The following is a 19,306-nucleotide window of genomic DNA, read 5'->3' on the forward strand; positions in this document are numbered from 1 at the left end:
GCCTATGTGTGTGTGTGGGTGGGTGCGCATGCGTGTGTGCATGTGTGTGTGCGTATGGGTGTCTGTGTGGAGGTCTGGGCTGGGACAAAAAATAAACTCCAACAACGGCCAGTCTCTAAAAAAATGCAAAAAAACCTGTTGGTAGACACGTTGTCCTTCAATCCTGTGTGTAATTATGACACTAAGAACATTTTTAGCACATTTTGCCCACAGCAAGCTGTAGCCTTGGGGCACCAGCCCCCCGTCCCTGACTGCATGCAAATAGGCCAGTGCAGTGGTGTTGTCACCATGCTAAGCCCTCCCTCCCCAACCACTCAAATAAAACTACTTATTCAAACAAGGGGGTTGCGTTTCACTAAGCCGTCCAGGTGACCAACACTCCAGTGGACTAACACCACACCGCACCACATCTCATCTCATCACCAGACGAACACCATATTACATCTGCCATTCGCAGCACCTTCACTGGATTTCCCATTGACGGAGAGATAATTGCATTGCATTGCATTGGATTACATTACATTACTCATTGTTGTATTACTTTTAGCAGACGGTCTTCATCCAAAGCGACTTGGACAAGACCTAGGCTATACAAACAAAATAGACCACTGTAAGTGATAGCTAGTAGGCTACCTGCCATCAGTCAGTGCCAATAGCGAGTAGTATCATGCAGTCCGGCAAAGGCGACTACTTGAGCGTGGCAACCGCAGCTGAGCAGGGAGGACAGCCGCAGAGGGGCACCTGGAGCAGGAGGATCGAGTTTGTCCTGGCCTCCATCGGCTACGCTGTGGGGCTGTCCAACATCTGGAGGTTCCCTTACCTGTGCTACAGAAATGGAGGAGGTAAGAAGGCACCTGAAACAATGAGTTGTGTTAACTATTATGCATATATGCAGTTCAGTATCCTAAATATGATGGGTATTTTAAGTATCCCGAATTTGTGTTTGAGCATATAAACACCTTTGTCTGTTTGTCTGTCTGTCTGTCTGTCTGTCTGTCTCTCTCTCTCTCTCTCTCTCTCTCTCTCTCTCTCTCTCGCTCTCGCTCTCGCTCTCGCTCTCTCTCTCTCATTCTATTTCTATCTGTCTCTGCCTAACAACTGTTAACTGACAACATTTGTTTCTTTTCACTTAGCATTCATAATGAAAGTAAACTAAAGTTGTTAGATGTGACTATCAATGACATAGTAAAACTGGAAAAGACCATAAAGTGCCTGACTATTCAGGGCTGCTGATACAAAAAAAAAAAGTAGCTTATACTAAGTTTTATTATCGTCGCTGTCCAGCGAAAACCACTTATCTCCACTATTATTTTTAGTTTTTTATGTTCGTTCTTTATTTATTATAAAATATAAGACAGTACTACTGGTCAGTCTCCATGGGTATATGTGTATGATAAATAATTTAGTAGCCAACTTTAATGTTGCAATGATTTTTTTTTTAAATGTGGTTTTATAAATCAATACATAAAAAACAATGAGAAGTGGAGATAAGTGGTTTTCGCTGGACAGCGACGTTGTTCATTCGAGAGCCAAAACATGTTAGTTCACATCATTTGACTGGGCCACGTTTAGCTGAATTGATTTTGTGAGTGGCTTTGGCTCTGCATAAACTCTTTCAACCTGTCAAATATGTGCACAGTGTCACTCACCTGTGACTGTTGCCCTCGTGGCCTACTTCTCTCCTCCCAGTTTTCGGGGTCATCCCTATGTTTCCCGGGTCCTATGTTTCCAAGGTCTTATGTTCTACGCAACTGGGGAACTTAGGACCCTTTTTTCAAAAAAGGGTTCTATGTTCCCCACTGCTTCCAAGTAGACTGCTGCCGCATCGCAAAATGCAGGTTGTTGTTGCATCTGTGACAGGTTAGGTGTAGGGATAGTTTTGGTCAGGGCACAAATGTACAACTCAGAAACATTGCATTACTGACAGCAAGTTAGGTTTAGGGATGGTTTTGGGAAGGATTAGATACAATGTGGGGAACATAGATAGAGTCCTTTTTTTAAGAAAAAGGGCTCTAAGTTCCCCGGTCCCATACAAAGACAGGGGAACATAGGACCCGGGGAACATAGGTACGCTGCCCTGTTTCCCATGGTGCGGCACACTGCACTACACCCGACACAAAAAATATGCAGTGTCTTTTCACAGCCTAATCTCTCAGAATTCTGTAGAATGGACATGGATCTTTGGGACACGGAATCCATGTGAGTTTCACAGACTTTGCCAAAATTCCGTACCCCTGGACACGGAATTGTTTTCCATTATTGACTCGCGGAAGTGCTTTCTCATTTCCCAAAATTAGAATCTTTTTCAAAAAAGGAAACTCTCGAGAAAACACAAGACTGTGGGAACATGGAGCTGTGGGAATATAGAGAAAGCACTTCGCACTGTGAAAGTGACACAGATTTTGTGTCCCAAAGGTCCGTGTCCATTCCACGGAAATCTGAGAGATCATGTTGCTATTCAACACTAAACAGTTGAGTTGACATATTCTAGAGTGTATTTAGTATGTAGTGAGAGAGATGTTCCTGCATGACAATCAAAGTACACATATGCCTCTTTTTTAGTGGGCCTACACAGCTCCACACTGTTCACATCTGCCACTCTCTCACTAGACACAAGAGTGAAACGATATACTAAGCCATATACTGAGCACAGACGATAAGTTGGAAGTCTTCTTGGTGCATAGGGCAGCAACAAAGTCTCTCCACTTCGATCTGTCGAGCTGTAGGCCTACCAGAAAAACGGCAGTGGAAAAGAGGCATATGTGTACTTTGATTGTCATGCAGGAACATCTATAGTACCAGAAAAGTGGCAGTGGAAAAGCGGCAATAGTGACAGAGTGGCAGAGCTGGCCGAATGTTTTCAAAGCTGTGACAAAACTTGTTTTTCTTTCTGCTCGTGTGAGAGAGTGGAGGTATTCAGTCTTACTAGATGGATGGTGGTGGTGGTGTGTGTGTGTGTGTCTGTGTGTGTGTGTGTGTGTGTGTACACAGAAATGTCTTCACAACCAAGAGAATAAATGGATCTGTAAGGACATTGTGATGGCCCTCACACCTTTGAAGAGTGATTTATTGGTCACTTTGTGTGTGTGTGTGTGTGTGTGTGTGTGTGTGTGTGTGTGTGTGTGTGTGTGTGTGTGTGTGTGTGTGTGTGTGTGTGTGTGATTTTGACTGTGCAGGATGTCCTCCTCAATTACACCAGCATAGTACTTTAGTACTTGATGTGGGAGACATAGCATGGCCTTTGTAAATAACGTGTGTGTGTGTGTGCACGTGCGTGTGTGTGTGTGTGTGTGTGTGCGTGTGTGGGCACGTTAGCAATGGCAAACAGAGGCTTGATGTCGGCATGAAGCAAACACTAACAAACTCGTCGTGACTGCCGTTGGCAACATAGAAAAAGCAATAATACTATGGAGTGTGTGTGTGTGTGTGCGCGTGCATGTGCATGTGTGTGTCTGTGTATTTTTCCCAGTTGCATTTTTCATCATGGTCTTCCTGTGTGAGAGTGTGTGTGTGTGTGTGTGTGTGTGTGTGTGTGCGTAGTACGTATGTGTATGTGTATGTGTATGTGTGTGTGTGTGTATTTTTCCCAGGTGCGTTCTTCATCCCCTACTTCATCATGGTCTTCCTGTGTGTGTGTGTGTGTGCGTGCGTGTGTGTGTGCGTGCGTGTGCGTGCGTCTTCTTCCCAGGTGCGTTCTTCATTCCGTACTTCATCATGGTCTTCCTCTGTGCCATGCCGATGGTGTATCTGGAGTTTTCCATTGGCCAGCTGACCCAGAGAGGGCCTGTGCAGGCATTCACCCAGCTCTGCCCCCTGCTCAAAGGTAGGCACTCCCCATCCACTACCTTGACACCCGTCATATGATATATAATATATAATATAATGTATAATATACAATATATAGGCCTACTTTGTAATATACATACACACTCCCCATCCACTACCTTCAAACCCGTCATATAACCTCACAGTGTGTACAAAATATACATGCAGTACATGCTATAGTTATTTGTTCAAGTTATCTTAAGTTCAGTTTAATAACCATATTGTGTGCGTGTATTTTTTCTTTTACTATATATAAATATTAGAGATGTACAGGATCCAAGATCCGGTTCCGGATCCGGCAGGATAATAGGGTTTTTCAGACTATCCGGATCCGGCAGGATCTTAAGCAGTGGATCCGGTATCCGGCAGTTACCTAAAAATCAGCGGTGTAGTCTACTTTTTTGAAGTGGGACAATTTTTGTCACTTCAACTTTGGTGGTTAATTAAAATTTAATGACAACATTTCAATACAAACAAATTACACCCTTTTCATCCTCTAGTTATGCTCTAATCAAATAAAACCTTTAAAAACATGTTATGTGTTTCTAATTCGAATAATTTGGATATTAATGTAAGTTGGTCAAAAACCATGGTTATCCCTAAAGTGGGACAATCGGTTTCCTAATATGGGACAGTGTATATTAAAAGGTCTCTAAAACATGTTTGTGTAAAATATTAATTCAAAATGTGATCTGCCACTCTTTAAGACATATCAGCTACACATTTAGAGCATGTTTTCTGAATTATTTTTACTTTCTTTTATTGGTAAATATGACTCAGACTGTTTGAACCCATTGCACACAATTGGTCACTTCAACATGGCAGCTCTATTTGAGGAAAGAACCGTTTTTTTTTACCCAAATGTTGTGTTGATAGCTGTTCTCCAGTAGATTAGGCCAGAAAGACTGAAATACATCTATGATATAGATTTAAATATCTATTTTCTTATGTGGACATGGTGTTTGACTTCATAGTAATTGTTTGACTTATTAAATTACCGGTACTACTTTTATAACTGTCCCACATTAGGAAAATCTTGTGTCCCACTTTAGGACGCACCTATCCTAAAGTGGGACACTAATAATATGGTTTAAAAATAAAATATTACATTATTTTATATACACCACACATTATTTTCTGATGAACATATACCTACCCAACATATTTATCAAAAAATTGACAATGTTGTTTTGATTGGAATTGATTTATACCCTAAAGACAAATTTGGCCAAATGCTATGTAATTTGTCATTTGATGGACTTCACCCAGGGTCCTTCTTCTTAATTGTAACCCCTCCCTGGAGTGTTGCTATACATTTACTAAATCATGATATTATGATAACAGGATGATAGGGCTTTTATTTGGTTATAGTTTTGTAAACATTTACCAACTTGGGGCAAAGCTACACCCCTTAAACCTTAAGGTGTCCCACATTAGGCATCGTCCCACTTTAGGGCATTCTACCCTACTGTATATCTTAGCATTTTCTGCAGTGGGTATACTGTATATATTTATGCTATTCTAAACAATGGATCAATCGATTTTAAGTGGGTATACTGAAGGCCCTAAAATTTAGAAGTGGGTATACTCCGTATACCTGCGTTCTACGTAGACTACACCACTGCTAAAAATCAGGATCTGGGGCATCTCTACTTTTAACGTAGCCTAGGCTTTTCAGTCAGTCTCACAACCCCAATCGCTGCATGGAGTGAAAGCCCTTTGGAAGCGGCCGTTGAAGGCAGTGTGGCAGTAAGCCAATGAGTCTTAAAAATAGTTTGCGCTAACCAGTGTTAATTTCGTCAACCACGACGATGACGAAAATATTTCGTCAACGCCCCTTTTTCCCTTGACGATGACGAGACGATGACGCACTAAAAATTGCCTCAAGCAAATCAAAATATGACGAAAATAAAAAAATATTTTCGTCAAGGAGACTAAGACGAGACGAAATTTACAAGCCATGGACGAATGGACATTAAAAATATATAATTATTTATAATAAATTTGTAATTTGTAATTGTAATATAGGCCTAAGTGTCTTGAACTTCATAGGTGATTGCGCGCTCACGCTGTGTTGCCTCGCTTGTATCTGCTGGCAGCCAATGCATGGCGCGGCTCAGTCAGTAGTTCTGTAGCCTAGTAGTTCAGTGAGTCCATTTAAGTTGAGTTTAGGTCCTAAAACATTCCCAGAGAAAGAGAAAAAATAGCCGACGTTGAGGGAAGTGTTCATTTTGAAACATGTTCAACAACCCTCTTATCCATGACGAAGACATGTGTTTCTGCAGTAGGTAATGACAGTCGCGCCAATCCTCCTCTGATACTGTCATTCCTCCTCGAGCTTCCACTATTCTCCTTTTCACTTAGGCTGTCTTAGCCCGGCGTTCTATCAGCAGTATTTTATCTGACTCATGGTCATCGGGAAGCCACTATCAGGGAGACTTCTTGAACTTCATGCAGACTTGGGATGTCTGGTCTTCCCACTGCCGGCAATCTGCAGGCTTTAAGTCCCGCGGTCAGGTGAAGAAGAGCATGTAGCTTCCTCCGTGATCAAACTCAAAATGAAATATAATATGCAGCAGCTTCTAATGCACGAGAGAGAGAGAGAGAGAGAGAGAGAGAGAGAGAGAGAGAGAGAGAGCGCAGCCTGCACCTGGATGTGTGTGTGTGTGTGTGTGTGTGTGTGTGTGTGTGTGTGTGTGTGTGTGTGTGTGTGTGTGTGTGTGTGTGTGTGTGTGTGTGTGTGTGTGTGTGTGTGATGCTCTTTTGCTCTATGATGTTGAAATTACTGATTTGGGTTTTGGTGGAAAATGACCAAGTAACAAGGTGAATATTTGCTGCAATAGGCAATATTAGTTGTGAAATAACAATAGCCATTGTAGGTTATTTATTTTACACATTATTGACTAAAATGACTAAAAATTGAAATGTTGACTAAAATGTGAAATGTTGACTAAAATGACTAAAATGACTAAAATTTGACTATGACTAAAATTGATTTTCGTCATTTTGACTGAGACTAAGACTAAATTGGGAAGGCAATGACTAAAATATGACTAAGACTAAAATTGATTTTCGTCATTGTGACTAAGACTAAGACTAAATCAAAAAAAGATGACGAAATTAACACTGGCGCCAACATAATAAAAATGGCCCACGTGTGCGAGTTGGCTACAAAGTATGTGTTTCAACCCTTTCGCAGGATCCGGTATCCGGTATCCGGTTCCGTATCCGGCAGGATCTTAAGCAGTGGATCCGGTATCCGGCAGGATCCTAAAAATTAGGATCCGGTGCATCTCTAATATACTTGATATCAATTTATTTTGCTGTGAGTCATTTGTGTATATCTTCTACTGTAAAACCCTTACTCTTTCTCTGTCTCTCTCTCTTTGTGTGTCTTTCTGTGTCTATGTCTGTCTGTGTCTCTCTTTCTCTCTCTCTCTCTCTCTCTCTCTCTCTCTCTGTATTGCAGGAGTTGGTCTGGGTACGGTGGTGGTGTCCTTCATCTTCATCGGTTACTTCAATACCTTGATGAGTTGGATCCTGTTCTACCTCTTCAGCTCCCTCAGCCCCACTCTGCCCTGGCAGTCGTGCAACAACACCTGGAACATCCCAGACACCTGCTCTGTGGCCTACACCATCAACGACACGGGAAAGGAGTCAGCTAGCCAGCAGTTTTTCAAGTAAGTAGCCCAAGTACAGTAGTAATTCAGCAGATGCTCACAGTGTTAGTATTAGCCTGATTATCATCGACTTTCAAATCTCTTCAAGACTTGGTCGGATCAAGAGCATAACAATTAACATTTCCCAAACCGCATGTTTGACAAGCCTCCCTTGGTTTGCGAATGGTTGTTTGCTTCCTGACACAGTGGGAGGAGTTCCCATTTCTATCGGGAGTTCAGAAAGTACTTGCATTGCTCTTGACCTGACTAGTGGCAATGGTGAAGGTGTTGCGTCACTAGGAGGGCACGGCCTGGCTAGTGGTGTATATGGCATTGAAACACTGTGATTGTGCCCTACCGTACCCTGGCGCTAATGGTAGGGCACCCCCCGCCCCCGCCAAATATATATATATATTATTATTTTTAAAGAAACACTGTGATTGTGTGTGTGTGTGTGTGTGTGTGTGTGTGTGTGCGTGCGCGCGCGCGCGTGTGCAGGTACAGACTTCTGGAGATCTCTGAGGGAATTGAAGACATGGGAGGTGTTCGGTGGGAGCTGCTGGGCTGCCTGGCTCTCGCCGGGGTTTTGGAATATTTAAGCATCTTCAAAGGAGTGCAGCTCACAGGGAAGGTATGTTTAACCAAGGCATGATGAGCAGGGCAGGGCTGGGCTGGGGGAGAAATAGGGCCCGGGCACTTTTGGCTGAAAGGGCCCCCTCATGGGGGAGAAATAGGGGCCGGGCACTTTGGGCTGAGATGGGCCCCTCATATTTAGCGGCGCAGAACTGACTCACCGGTGGGCCCCTCACCCTCGTGGGCCCCTATTTTCAGAATTGTTTACAAAAATGAAAGATTCTTAAAATAGGGGCCCACGAGGGTGCGGGGCCCACCAGGAAATGCCCGCTATGCCAGATGGCCAGTCCAGCCCTGCTGAGGCATCATGAGGTCTTACTACATGTGACATTTTACCGGTTTAACTGGTGACGGCCACATTATTTACATTTTTTGTAACAAAGAGCGTGTTCCATTCTTCACACTCTGCACTGTGTACTGTGATACAGTGCACTTTCCACCCTCAACTTAACGGCTAAATTTGAGGGTGAAGTGCAGGTCCAATTCACGTTCTGTCTGATGACGGTTGTCGCGTGTCATCAGAGTTTACCAACCGCCAATATACAATTCATCACCGAAGACACTGTTCCTTATGTTGACATTTTTTTAAAGTTAGCAAGAAAGTTTTAGAAAATTACCCCTTTCTCTTATACACGTGACTATTGTCTTTGGAATCAAAACTATGCTGTCATCACAGAGATTCGGCTGTTTGACCAATCTGGCACTCAATCAGAGAGGAAACTACGTAACAAACATGGTGGCCGTTGAGTGCGAAAAGTGTACATAACTCCACACTTCAAAAAACGGCCGGTTTGAGGGCGTTATCCGGTAGTTTACAATACACTTCACCACCGCGATTAGAAATAGAACCGCCCTGCGTACCCAAACACAGTGCAGGAAGGGCGGAAAGTACGAACATTGGAACAGCCTCAAATACCTTTTTTCCAATAACATGCTTGACCTCATTGTCACGCTAGCCATCACGAACGCGCCATGTCTGAAGACAGTCGTACATTTCGGCAAGAGTTTCACCACCTGTGAAATGGTCCAGAGAAATTTCCCTCTGTAATACCAATCTCGCCTGAATGCGATCCTGTAAACATGAAATGCACATAGTCACTATTTCCCTATGTCAAGTGTATGAGCCTTGGAGGTGTGTCAGCCTAATTTGTTCACCGAAGAGTATCCAATTACTGTGATTACGAAGGCTGATACACTTCGAAGGACACACACTAGTCTGGGCTTGGTGACTTGATTCCACCTCTGCTTGAAGCTCTGGCTTCAGGCTGGTGTTTTTGGCCAAAGATGTGTAGGCCCACCTAAGGTTCATGCTATTGCCTTTTCAATAATAGTTACAATTCAGTTGTTCATCTTATTCATCATTGTTCATCATGCAGCATCAGTGTTGCCAGATTGGGCGGGTGTGCGCCCAATTGGGCTACTTGGGATTACCGTCTGCTGGGAATAACGGGGAAAATTGGCCATTTGGCGTTTTTGTCAGCCGTTTTGGGCCCATAGAAGTCAATGTAATTTGTTGAATTTGGGCGGAATTTAGGGCATTTTGGCGTTTTTTGAGAACCTTTTGGGCGGGATTTGATCAGACACATCTGGCAACACTGCGCAGCATCACAGTTATGAACAGGCCCAGGCTATTGTCACCCCAACGCAGTGGCACTTTCTTACACCTCTGACATGACACTGAGGTGCTTTTGAAAACGTACAGGTACATTTCTTTCCTCCACAGCATGGTGTAGGCCTATACTTAAATGTGTTGTTCCGCTATACCAGGGGGTGGGAAACCTTTCTCATTCGAGGGGCCACTTCAAATTTCTCCAAGGGCCATAAAGGCCCTTCAAGGGTGGTACTATGAACACAAACCAGGATTCCCCCCTGGACTTTAGGCCTTTATTGAAAGCAGCCACCTTTAAAACAGATCCCACCTTCTCTAGGTCCCGATTGCAAATGTAATTGCTAAGATTCCTTAACAAAATATGTCAATTTCAATGTTATGCAGCTTCACATGAGATATATGTCAGGGGCCGGATAAAACGTCCTCAAGGGCCGTAAATGGCTCTGAAGACATAGGTTCCCCACCCCTGCGCTATACTATCCTGTCCATTCTGCTGTTGTTCAAAGTCTCTGCACTACATTATACTACTTTATCACCCGGTGAGCAGACGGGACGTCCTCTGATTGGCTGAGCAGGTGTCCATTATTCCCCGAGAACAGGATATCTATGATGTCATGCGTGAGTCTAAGCTGCTACGGCTGCGCCGCCAGGCTGTTAGAACGCTCCTCGTCCATTATTTCCCTTGTTATCGGGACACCTTGTCGGCCGTTATTCCTTACGTATTCCCCTCCTTGACAGATCTACTTCACAGTTTGTATTTTCTTCACTTCACTGTGTTGCTGTTCTCTCACACCATCCTGCCTATTCTGCTGTTATTCACAGTCTCACTACGCCACTTAACTGCTCTATTTCCCTCCTCCACAGGTGAAGTAACTGTGCTTGACTCATTAATTCCCTCCATGGCAGGTAGTGTACTTCACTGCGCTGTTCCCCTACACCATCCTGTCCATCCTGTTGGTGTTCACGGCCAGACTGCCGGGCTCTGCAGACGGCGTACTCTTCTTCCTCACGCCCAAGTGGCACAAACTACTGGAGATCCAGGTTGGTAAACAGCATCTCATTATCCACAGTGAAAGTAGCCTGGCTATGGCGACTACAAAGTTTTTCTGATCTTTTAGTCTGGCCGTGCTATGGTAATTGCAGAATTGTCAGAGGGCGGGCGAAATCCACCTATTTCAAAATACCTCTCTGTGTTACTGGTGCGAGCTACAATCAACAACACCTCTCTTTCCTCTGACTTATCTACGGTACCAGCGGGCCAATGAATTTTAATTTTCCGCACTTCCAATGGGTCAATGGGTCATGTTTCTCAAAAGTGCCATTAATAACCACTTAGCCACTTAAGCCGGGCATACACTGTGCGATATTTTCACTCGTGGGTATTAAGCTCCTGCTCACACTGCACGATGGAATTTCACAGTTTATCTCACGACTCACGTCCTCACACTATACGAGCCGACAGTCGGATGCGAGCCAAATGCTTCCACTGTGCGACGCGACAGGCATGTTTCCCGGGTTGAGGTCGCGCTCAACAGCAAATCGCACGGCCCTATTAATTTGTGCATGTGTCAAATCGGGTCATAGCTTTGCTTTAACTGTGCGATTTACGCGCGAGCCACGACCAGGATTTCAAACAGTTTTGATTTGCTTGCGACCTTGCGATTGCACGATCTTGAGGCGAAATCGCTTGTCGTTACCCCATGTACAATGCACGATGCGAGACTTGCGATTGACCTGCGATTGAGCTTGAAGAAATTGGCCCGATTCCCAAAAAGTCGCGCGAGTGCCAAATCGTGGCAAAGTTGGGGCAAAAGTTGCACAGTGTATGCCCAGCTTTAGTTGTTCTGCAGTGGGTTGCACCTAACAAGCAAGTCTCTTCTAGACTGAATGACTCAATGGCAAGGCAAACCATCTACAATATTTCTCTGTGGGAAATGCTAAGGGCGTGTCTAGGTCATGTTCATAAAAGGCCTTGGTGGGTATGCTACTGTTTGACGCTTCAATCAAGTAGATCACCCATTTGTTCACTCACATATTAACAGAACTGGTGCACCATTGCCTTAAATAGGGCCCATTGAGCTGTTGAAATCGCTCAAAATTGATTGGTTCCCTTTTTCATGGGAATTTGAAAAGTTGTGTGTGTTACCTGGCCAAACTATGGTCTCGAAGAGGCTTGCAGTCGCGTAAACCAGGCTAAGTTGCACCAACTGATCCCCACGATGACTCACTAACGATTTAGCAATGCAACACTAGGCAATACTATTAATATAATAAAAAGCATTCAAAAACTCACTGCTTGGCCCTGCCGTGGCTAATCGGTGGGGCACTTGTCTACCATGGGGCTGACCCGGGTTCGATTCCCGGCCCGGATTGTTTGCCAACCCCTCCACATCTCTCTCCACATTCGCTTCCTGTCCACCTCTCAAACTGTCCTGTCAAATAAAGTTGTAAAAAGACAAAAAAAATCTTTAAAAAAAAAAACCTCACTGCTTACAGTATGTGTTTGTGTGTGTTTTTCTCTCTTAGGTTTGGATTGATGCACTCTCTCAAATCTTCTTCTCTATTGGTGTTGGATTTGGTGTCATGGTCTCCATGTCCAGCTACAACAACCGCAACTACAACATTCTGAGGTAGTCAATTTGCTTCATCGTTATTTTTATTATTTTTAAACAAAGCAGCCATAATGGATGCACAATTAGCTACAATAGCTCCCTGCTGTAGCAAATGCCTTATACCTATTACCTTATACAGTACAGTAGCATTGCAATTTATGTCATTTCCTTGAATAGAGCAATTACAACGAGTACAACACACATTTCAGTATTATTATTATGATTATTATTATGATTATTATTATTACATTATTATACACCCTTACCTGTCCCTACACCTGCCCTCGAACAAGGCAACTAACCCTGCATTGCTCTAGGGCAGGGGTCCCCAACCTTTCTGGGTCTGAGGGCTACCAAGGGCTACCCAAGGGCTACTGAGGGCTACCAGAGGGCTACTTTTGTTCAAAATCCTCTATTGATGTCTTGGTATCATTCTCAAATCACTATTATTGAATGATAATTTGCTTATAGGTTATAAAGAATAAATAATCTCATATTTAAATAAAGAAAAACATGAACTGTGACTAAAATCTGGTAGTCGTCACTGTTTACTAACATCCTTGGTGGGCACCTCAGAAGCTCCTGGAGGGCTACCTGGCGCCCGCGGGCACAACGTTGGTGACACCTGCTCTAGGGACTGTAACCAATATCCTGTAAATAACTGTAAGTCGATTTTGAAGTGTAATGTGATATAGGCCTAATGTAATTTTGATCTTTAAAAAAAATGCCACAGTAAAGTTAACTATTGTCTGTTAATTATATCATACCTTAGAACTAAACTAGCCTTGCAGCTCCACCAGTAAAAGTCACTTTGTAGGCAATGAAACCCCTTTCATTCTTTCGTTCTTTCTTTATTCATTTCTTTCTTTCTTTATTTCTTCCATAGAGATTCTGTTATTGTGGCCTGTGCCAACTCGGCCACCAGTGTGTTTGCTGGTTTCGTGGTGTTCTCAGCCCTAGGGTCCATGGCCCATCAGCAGAACCTGACGGTTGATGCTCTGGCCGTTGGAGGTACAGTAACCCACAACGAGGCCTGTCACAACGGTGTGACGTGTGCCATGTGCATTACGCCCTTTTTGGGGGGAAAACATTGGGGGGGAAAGCCAATGCAGGTCAATTGGTGGTGTTGGGAAAGAATAAACTAAAGGTAAGGACTTGTAGACTAGCATTATCACGCTCAACATGCCGAGAACGTGTTGCGTCTGTTCAAATAATATAGCCAAACTGCCGTGGCTGAAGCATGGACATGTGTTAATTATATCCCCGAAACGCGGAGCGTCGGGGATGTAATGGTTTTGCGTGCGCCGCCGCCGCGTCCGCCGCCGCCGCGTCCGCGTCCGCCGCGTCCGCCGCGTCCGCCGCGTTAGGTCTTTCGTGTTAACGCGATAACTTTTGAACGGATGTTTGGATTTGTCCCAGATTTTTGGGGTGAATGCTCTAGGGCAGGTTCATGAACTGATTCGAGTTTGGAGGTCAACACTTTCAAGATGGCTGAATTCAAGATGGCCGAATTTTTGTTTGGTCCATAACTTCTGACCGGGTGGATGGATTTGTCCCAGATTTGGTGTGTGAATGCTCTAGGGTAGGTTCATGAACTGCTTCGAGTTGGGAGGTCAACACTTTCAAGATGGCTGAATTCAAGATGGCCGAATTTTTGTTTGGTCCATAACTTCTGACCGGGTGGATGGATTTGTCCCAGATTTGGTGTGTGAATGCTCTAGGGTAGGTTCATGAACTGCTTCGAGTTGGGAGGTCAACACTTTCAAGATGGCTGAATTCAAGATGGCCGAATTTTTGTTTGGTCCATAACTTCTGACCGGGTGGATGGATTTGTCCCAGATTTGGCGTGTGAATGCTCTAGGGTAGGTTCATGAACTGATTCTAGTTTGGAGGTCAACACTTTCAAGATGGCTGAATTCAAGATGGCCGAATTATTCTTTGGCCCATAACTACTGACCGGGTGGATGGATTTGTCCCAGATTTTGTGTGTGAATGCTCTAGGGTAGGTTCATGAACTGATTCGAGTTTGGAAGACAACACTTTCAAAATGGCGGAATTTTCATTTGGCCCATAACTTCTGACTGGGTGGATTGATTTGCCCGGTAACACCTTATTTTAATGGTTCACCATTTCAGTGAATCTACCATATTAGGTACAGTGTAATAACCAATGTAACAATATTTAATACCATGTAATATAGTGTAATACCAGTGTAACAATATGCAATACCATGTAATACCACTTACGCACAAACACATGATGTAAGTAAAAAAATTACATTGTATTAAATATTGTTACACTGGTTATTACACTGTACCTAATGTGGTATATCCACTGAACCATTAAAAGAGTATTACTATTTGCCCCATTTTTTGCTTCATTTTCACAATAGTCGTTTGGTTTTAAGCCTATGCACGTCATGTCACGTCTGTATGTATCATATACGTTTACGAAATGGTGGACGGGAGTGGTAGGAATGATGGGGGACTGGAAGCGTCGCGTTTCGGGGATATACCTTAAGCAGTCGAAGGCGACTGCACAGGCAGTCTAGTTTAGGCTAGCCAATGTTGCATGTACGTTAATGAGACATTCGGTTGACGCACTGGCTGTTGGAGGTACAGTAACCCAATACTCAGGCCTGTCACAATCAGTTAAGCAAACTAGGCAATTGCTGAAAGGGAGGCCCTGCTGACTCGTTCTGTACTTGTATTTACCCAAATGACTGCTTGTTTTGTGAGTATGGCAGCATCAGAGATTCTTTAAGTATATAGAGATATGCCAATGTAATATGTTGCTATGGGCACCTAACATGACCAGGTTCTGGTCTGCCTAAAGGGGCGTGTCATAACACTACTACAATGAATAAAACTGTCCTTAGGTCTGCCTAAAGGGGGATTCCCCCCCTCCCCCTTGCAATAATAGAACCCGGAAACAATGGGCCAATGGAACCTCTCTCTCTCTACTCTCTCTGGCAGCATCTCCATGAAGTCAGTGACTGAAAAGTGCAATGATGCTGCTATGTAAATCTCTCGAGAAGAGGCCCTCCCCTGTACTCTATACTCCCCTAGACTAGCGTTGTCCACGCTCAACATGTCAAAAACGTGTTGTGTTGCCAGCTGTTCAAATAATATAGCCAAACAGCTGTGGCTGAAGCATGGACTGTGTGCATTTAGGCTAGCCTGTGTAGCATGTAAATCAATGAGACATTCGGGGGTTTTTTTCCCCATAAATGGGCGTAACGCACATTTAGGAGCAAAGTATCCGGATGGCCATTCATGAGTATAGTTTGAAGGAAGGGAGGGAATGCAAGGGCCCTAAGTTGCTCTTTGCCCAGGGCCCCCCAAACACTACCTTGAAATGGCTAAACACATAGGCAAAAGATAGGCCTGTGAGACTTGTGTACATTACTATACACACATCTTTATATGTGAAAAAGAAGAAATGAGCCATATGAGTAAACATACACCACATTCCATGTTCAATGTTTACACCCTGTGCTTGGAATGTGTATGTAAAATACAACAAATAGAAAAATGAGAAATGGGCCACTTTTATGCAGCAGTGTAGCCCTTAATGGACTCCGTACCTCCAGTGGCACGCTGTAATAGTCATTGAAATGTAACTACCATAGCACTACAATACTATGACACAACACAGGCCCTTAAGTAATGCACCGCGACTTGTTCATTACCATACTGGTAACAACAAATTTATAAAACCGTGTCTTAAGGGGATATGCCATGTTAAACTTGCATTGACCATATGACGAATCATTTTGTAAGTTCTATATAGATCTTTTTTTCACATGGATAGGCTTACACCTTCATTTCGCTTCAGGATTAATTAAAGTAGCACTTCTGCCAATTTCAATATGCTGTTGTATTGCTCATGCTATTTGACTTGTCAGTACCCGGTATTGTGGCTACCAGATCCAACACCAATTTGTTCAGTGCCGCGGTGGGCTAAGCAGGGGGAAATCAATGATGTAATGTCCACACACTTAACTCTGTTTCTTCATTTATTCTCATATCTTATTCTCACCATATCACTGCAGACTCCAATAGTCTTTGTAGACCCCAATCTTTTAGGTGCAAGGTAAAGCAATCATCCAAAGTTAACAGAGTTTTGAGTTAGTCCATGCGATGTGCAAAAGTGCAGTGCGAAGTGCGGTACACAAAAGGATGGCCTTCCCCCATGCTCACCCCACGCCAAACTGAACTGACGCACAGGTGCCAGGTAGGCACTAATTTAAGGGCTTCTAATTGCGCACCACACACTCCCAGCGCCACACCCATGTCCACAATAATCAATAAACAAAAAACACAAATGAAAGTAAACCAATAACCATAAAGTTGAAAAGTCAAAAAATATAAAGAAAGTAATTATGGCTCCTACAACTGGTGATGCTGCATTTTTTGGCTCAGCCCTTTCAGAGATCTGAGCTATTCTAATGGGGGCAGACTTTCTTTACATTAAAAACTTTCTTAACATAGGCCTACTCCAAATATTATCCTACAGGGTATTGCTGTTTGCTAATTGTCTGCTGATGTTGCATAAGCTTTTGGATGTTTTTGGGAATAAATCAAGATGTTTTTTGGAAATGTAAACAAACACCTGCCCCCAGTACAATTACCAGGCTCTCAGAAAAGGCTGAATAAAAAAAAAAAATCAGGTACTGACAAGTCCAGGATAGTGTGAGCATTACAACTGTGTGTCGAATTTGGCAGATGTTACCCTTTAAGTATCTCTGTACTTCACAGCATATTGGTGTATGTTGTCTTTATTATATGGTGTGACGTCATCGGTCGAATGCTCCATTCATTTCAATGGGGCTCCCCAACGTTCGCACGTCTGATATTTGAGATAATGGACGGGTTGGTCTATATCAGACCGCTGTCAATGGCAACAAGACTTTTCACTGCTAAAGCGAATGTTTCATATTACTCCGCAGGGGGTCCGGTCGTTTGTCACTCTAATCAGCTGCTGTGATAGATAGGCTAACACCTGTTGTCTAGGCTACCTGTTGCCTAGCGGTGTTCCACAACGAGTCGGTTGCTTTGTGGAATAGCAGCACTTCAGAGAGAACAAGACCCCTCCGCTCCGCGTCGGGGTCTAAAGATTCTCTCTGTCGTGCTGCTATTCCACGGTAGCGACCTTCTCGCCGAACGTTAAGGGCTGTACACACACGTCGCTGCTATTTACTCGCTACTTGCTCACTCGCCTACTTGCCACTCGCTCTGGGTGATTTTGTTTACTGGTTGTCATGGTTCCCGCTGTCCGCGCCAATAACGTCCGTACGAAACAAAATGTAGCCTACGCTGTTTAACGTTGATCGTGTGCTGTGCACAACCATACATATGAGCCTTTGATGGTGTACACTGCATGTATTTCCCTCAACACTTTTAACCTAAGTGTGATGGCGTGCAGAAGTTGGGTGGTCAGAACACCACAGGGGCAACGTCACCTGTCAATAATCTGTATTCTGCATTCCAATTGGTTACTCGCTTAACTCGCGTCGCTCAAAGATAAAATAAGTTTATCTCGGAACCCGCCCACATCGCATCGCTTGTACTCCCCTCGCCTACTCGCCAGCGAGACTCGCTGGAAAACGTAGACATTCTATTGACTTCATCCGCTGGGCGAGTAACTAGCAGCGACGTGTGTGTACAGCCCTTAACTTATTATATGGTTGTGACGTCATCTGTCGAATGCTCCATTCATTTCAACGGGGCTCCCCAACGTTCGGACGTCTGTTATTTTTCGATAACGGACGGGTTGGTCTACAACAGACCGCTGTCAATGGCAACAAGACTTTTCACTGCTAAAGCGACTTTTCAACAAGACTCTAATCAGCTGCTGTGATAGACAGCACCCGTTGTCCTGGCTACCGCTGTCAATGGCAACAAGACGTTCACTGCTAAAGCCACTGGCTTGTATACAAGTCAGTGGCTAAAGCCAATGTTTCATATCACTCCGCAGGGGGTCCGGTCTTTTGTCACTCTAATCAGCTGCTGTGATAGACAACACCTGTTGTCCTGGCTAGCCTTCCTAGCTGTTGCCGCGGTGTTCCACAACGGCACTGTTTTGTTTTGCGCAGCAACCATCTTCACATTAAATAGGTCTAAAGAAATGTCCCCGCATGTGTGAATCATTTAAGTATATCCATATAATAAGCGGGTTAACTTTCGGCGAGTCGGTTGCTTTGTGGAATAGCAGCACTTCAGAGAGAACAAGACCCCTCCGCTCCGCGTCGGGGTCTAAAGATTCTCTCTGTCGTGCTGCTATTCCACGGTAGCGACCTTCTCGCCGAACGTTAACCCTTACATAATATACTATGTTTTGCCTATCGGTGTGTCTAGGTCCAGGCCTGGCGTTTGTGGTGTATCCTGAGATCTTGTCGGCCATGCCTGTTCCACAGCTATGGGCTGTCCTCTTCTTCATCATGCTGCTCTGCCTGGGACTAGGCAGCCAGGTAACACACACACACACACACACACACACACACACACACACACACACACACACACACACACACACACACACTACTGTGCACTGTGTACATATTTTGCAGTGTACTGATATTTACAGTGTACTGAGGACCCAAATCCACCCAACCCACCCCCTTACCCGGGCCCAGTACCACTGACCCCTTTGTCCCCCCTGCACACACACACACACACTCACACACTTGCAAGCACGCAGGCATGCATGCACGTGCAATGCACGAACACAACGGTCGTGGAAGTACAAAGGGGTCAGTTGTCTCGGGCCCAGGGAGGGATGCACCCCAGGGGTGCATTTCTCAAAAGAGAAGTTGTTAGCCTGTTAGCAACTTCGGTAGTTGCCAATGGGAAAATGCATGGAAAACAACAAAGTAGCTAATGTAGTAAGCAACTTTGGTTTCGAGAAATCCACCCCAGAATTGTGTACCTGTCACACTGTACTATGTGTTGGGGAGCGGGACTTTT

General features: G+C 44.2%; 1 protein-coding gene across 1 annotated transcript in view; it reads left to right on the forward strand.

Annotated features, from left to right (window-relative positions):
• The first annotated feature begins 416 nt into the window (after positions 1–416).
• LOC134444921 (sodium- and chloride-dependent glycine transporter 1-like) overlaps positions 417–19,306 on the forward strand; it is a 19,753-nt gene continuing 863 nt past the window's right edge. The window contains exons 1-8 of the mRNA XM_063194098.1: positions 417–842; positions 3,689–3,823; positions 7,295–7,505; positions 7,983–8,115; positions 10,633–10,767; positions 12,253–12,356; positions 13,225–13,349; positions 18,698–18,810. Coding sequence (XP_063050168.1) covers positions 668–842; positions 3,689–3,823; positions 7,295–7,505; positions 7,983–8,115; positions 10,633–10,767; positions 12,253–12,356; positions 13,225–13,349; positions 18,698–18,810 — 1,131 coding nt within the window. The 5' untranslated portion in view covers positions 417–667. The remainder of the gene's footprint in view (positions 843–3,688; positions 3,824–7,294; positions 7,506–7,982; positions 8,116–10,632; positions 10,768–12,252; positions 12,357–13,224; positions 13,350–18,697; positions 18,811–19,306) is intronic.

This window comes from Engraulis encrasicolus, chromosome 3, assembly GCF_034702125.1.
Source record: "Engraulis encrasicolus isolate BLACKSEA-1 chromosome 3, IST_EnEncr_1.0, whole genome shotgun sequence".
Taxonomy (NCBI): Eukaryota; Metazoa; Chordata; class Actinopteri; order Clupeiformes; family Engraulidae; genus Engraulis; species Engraulis encrasicolus.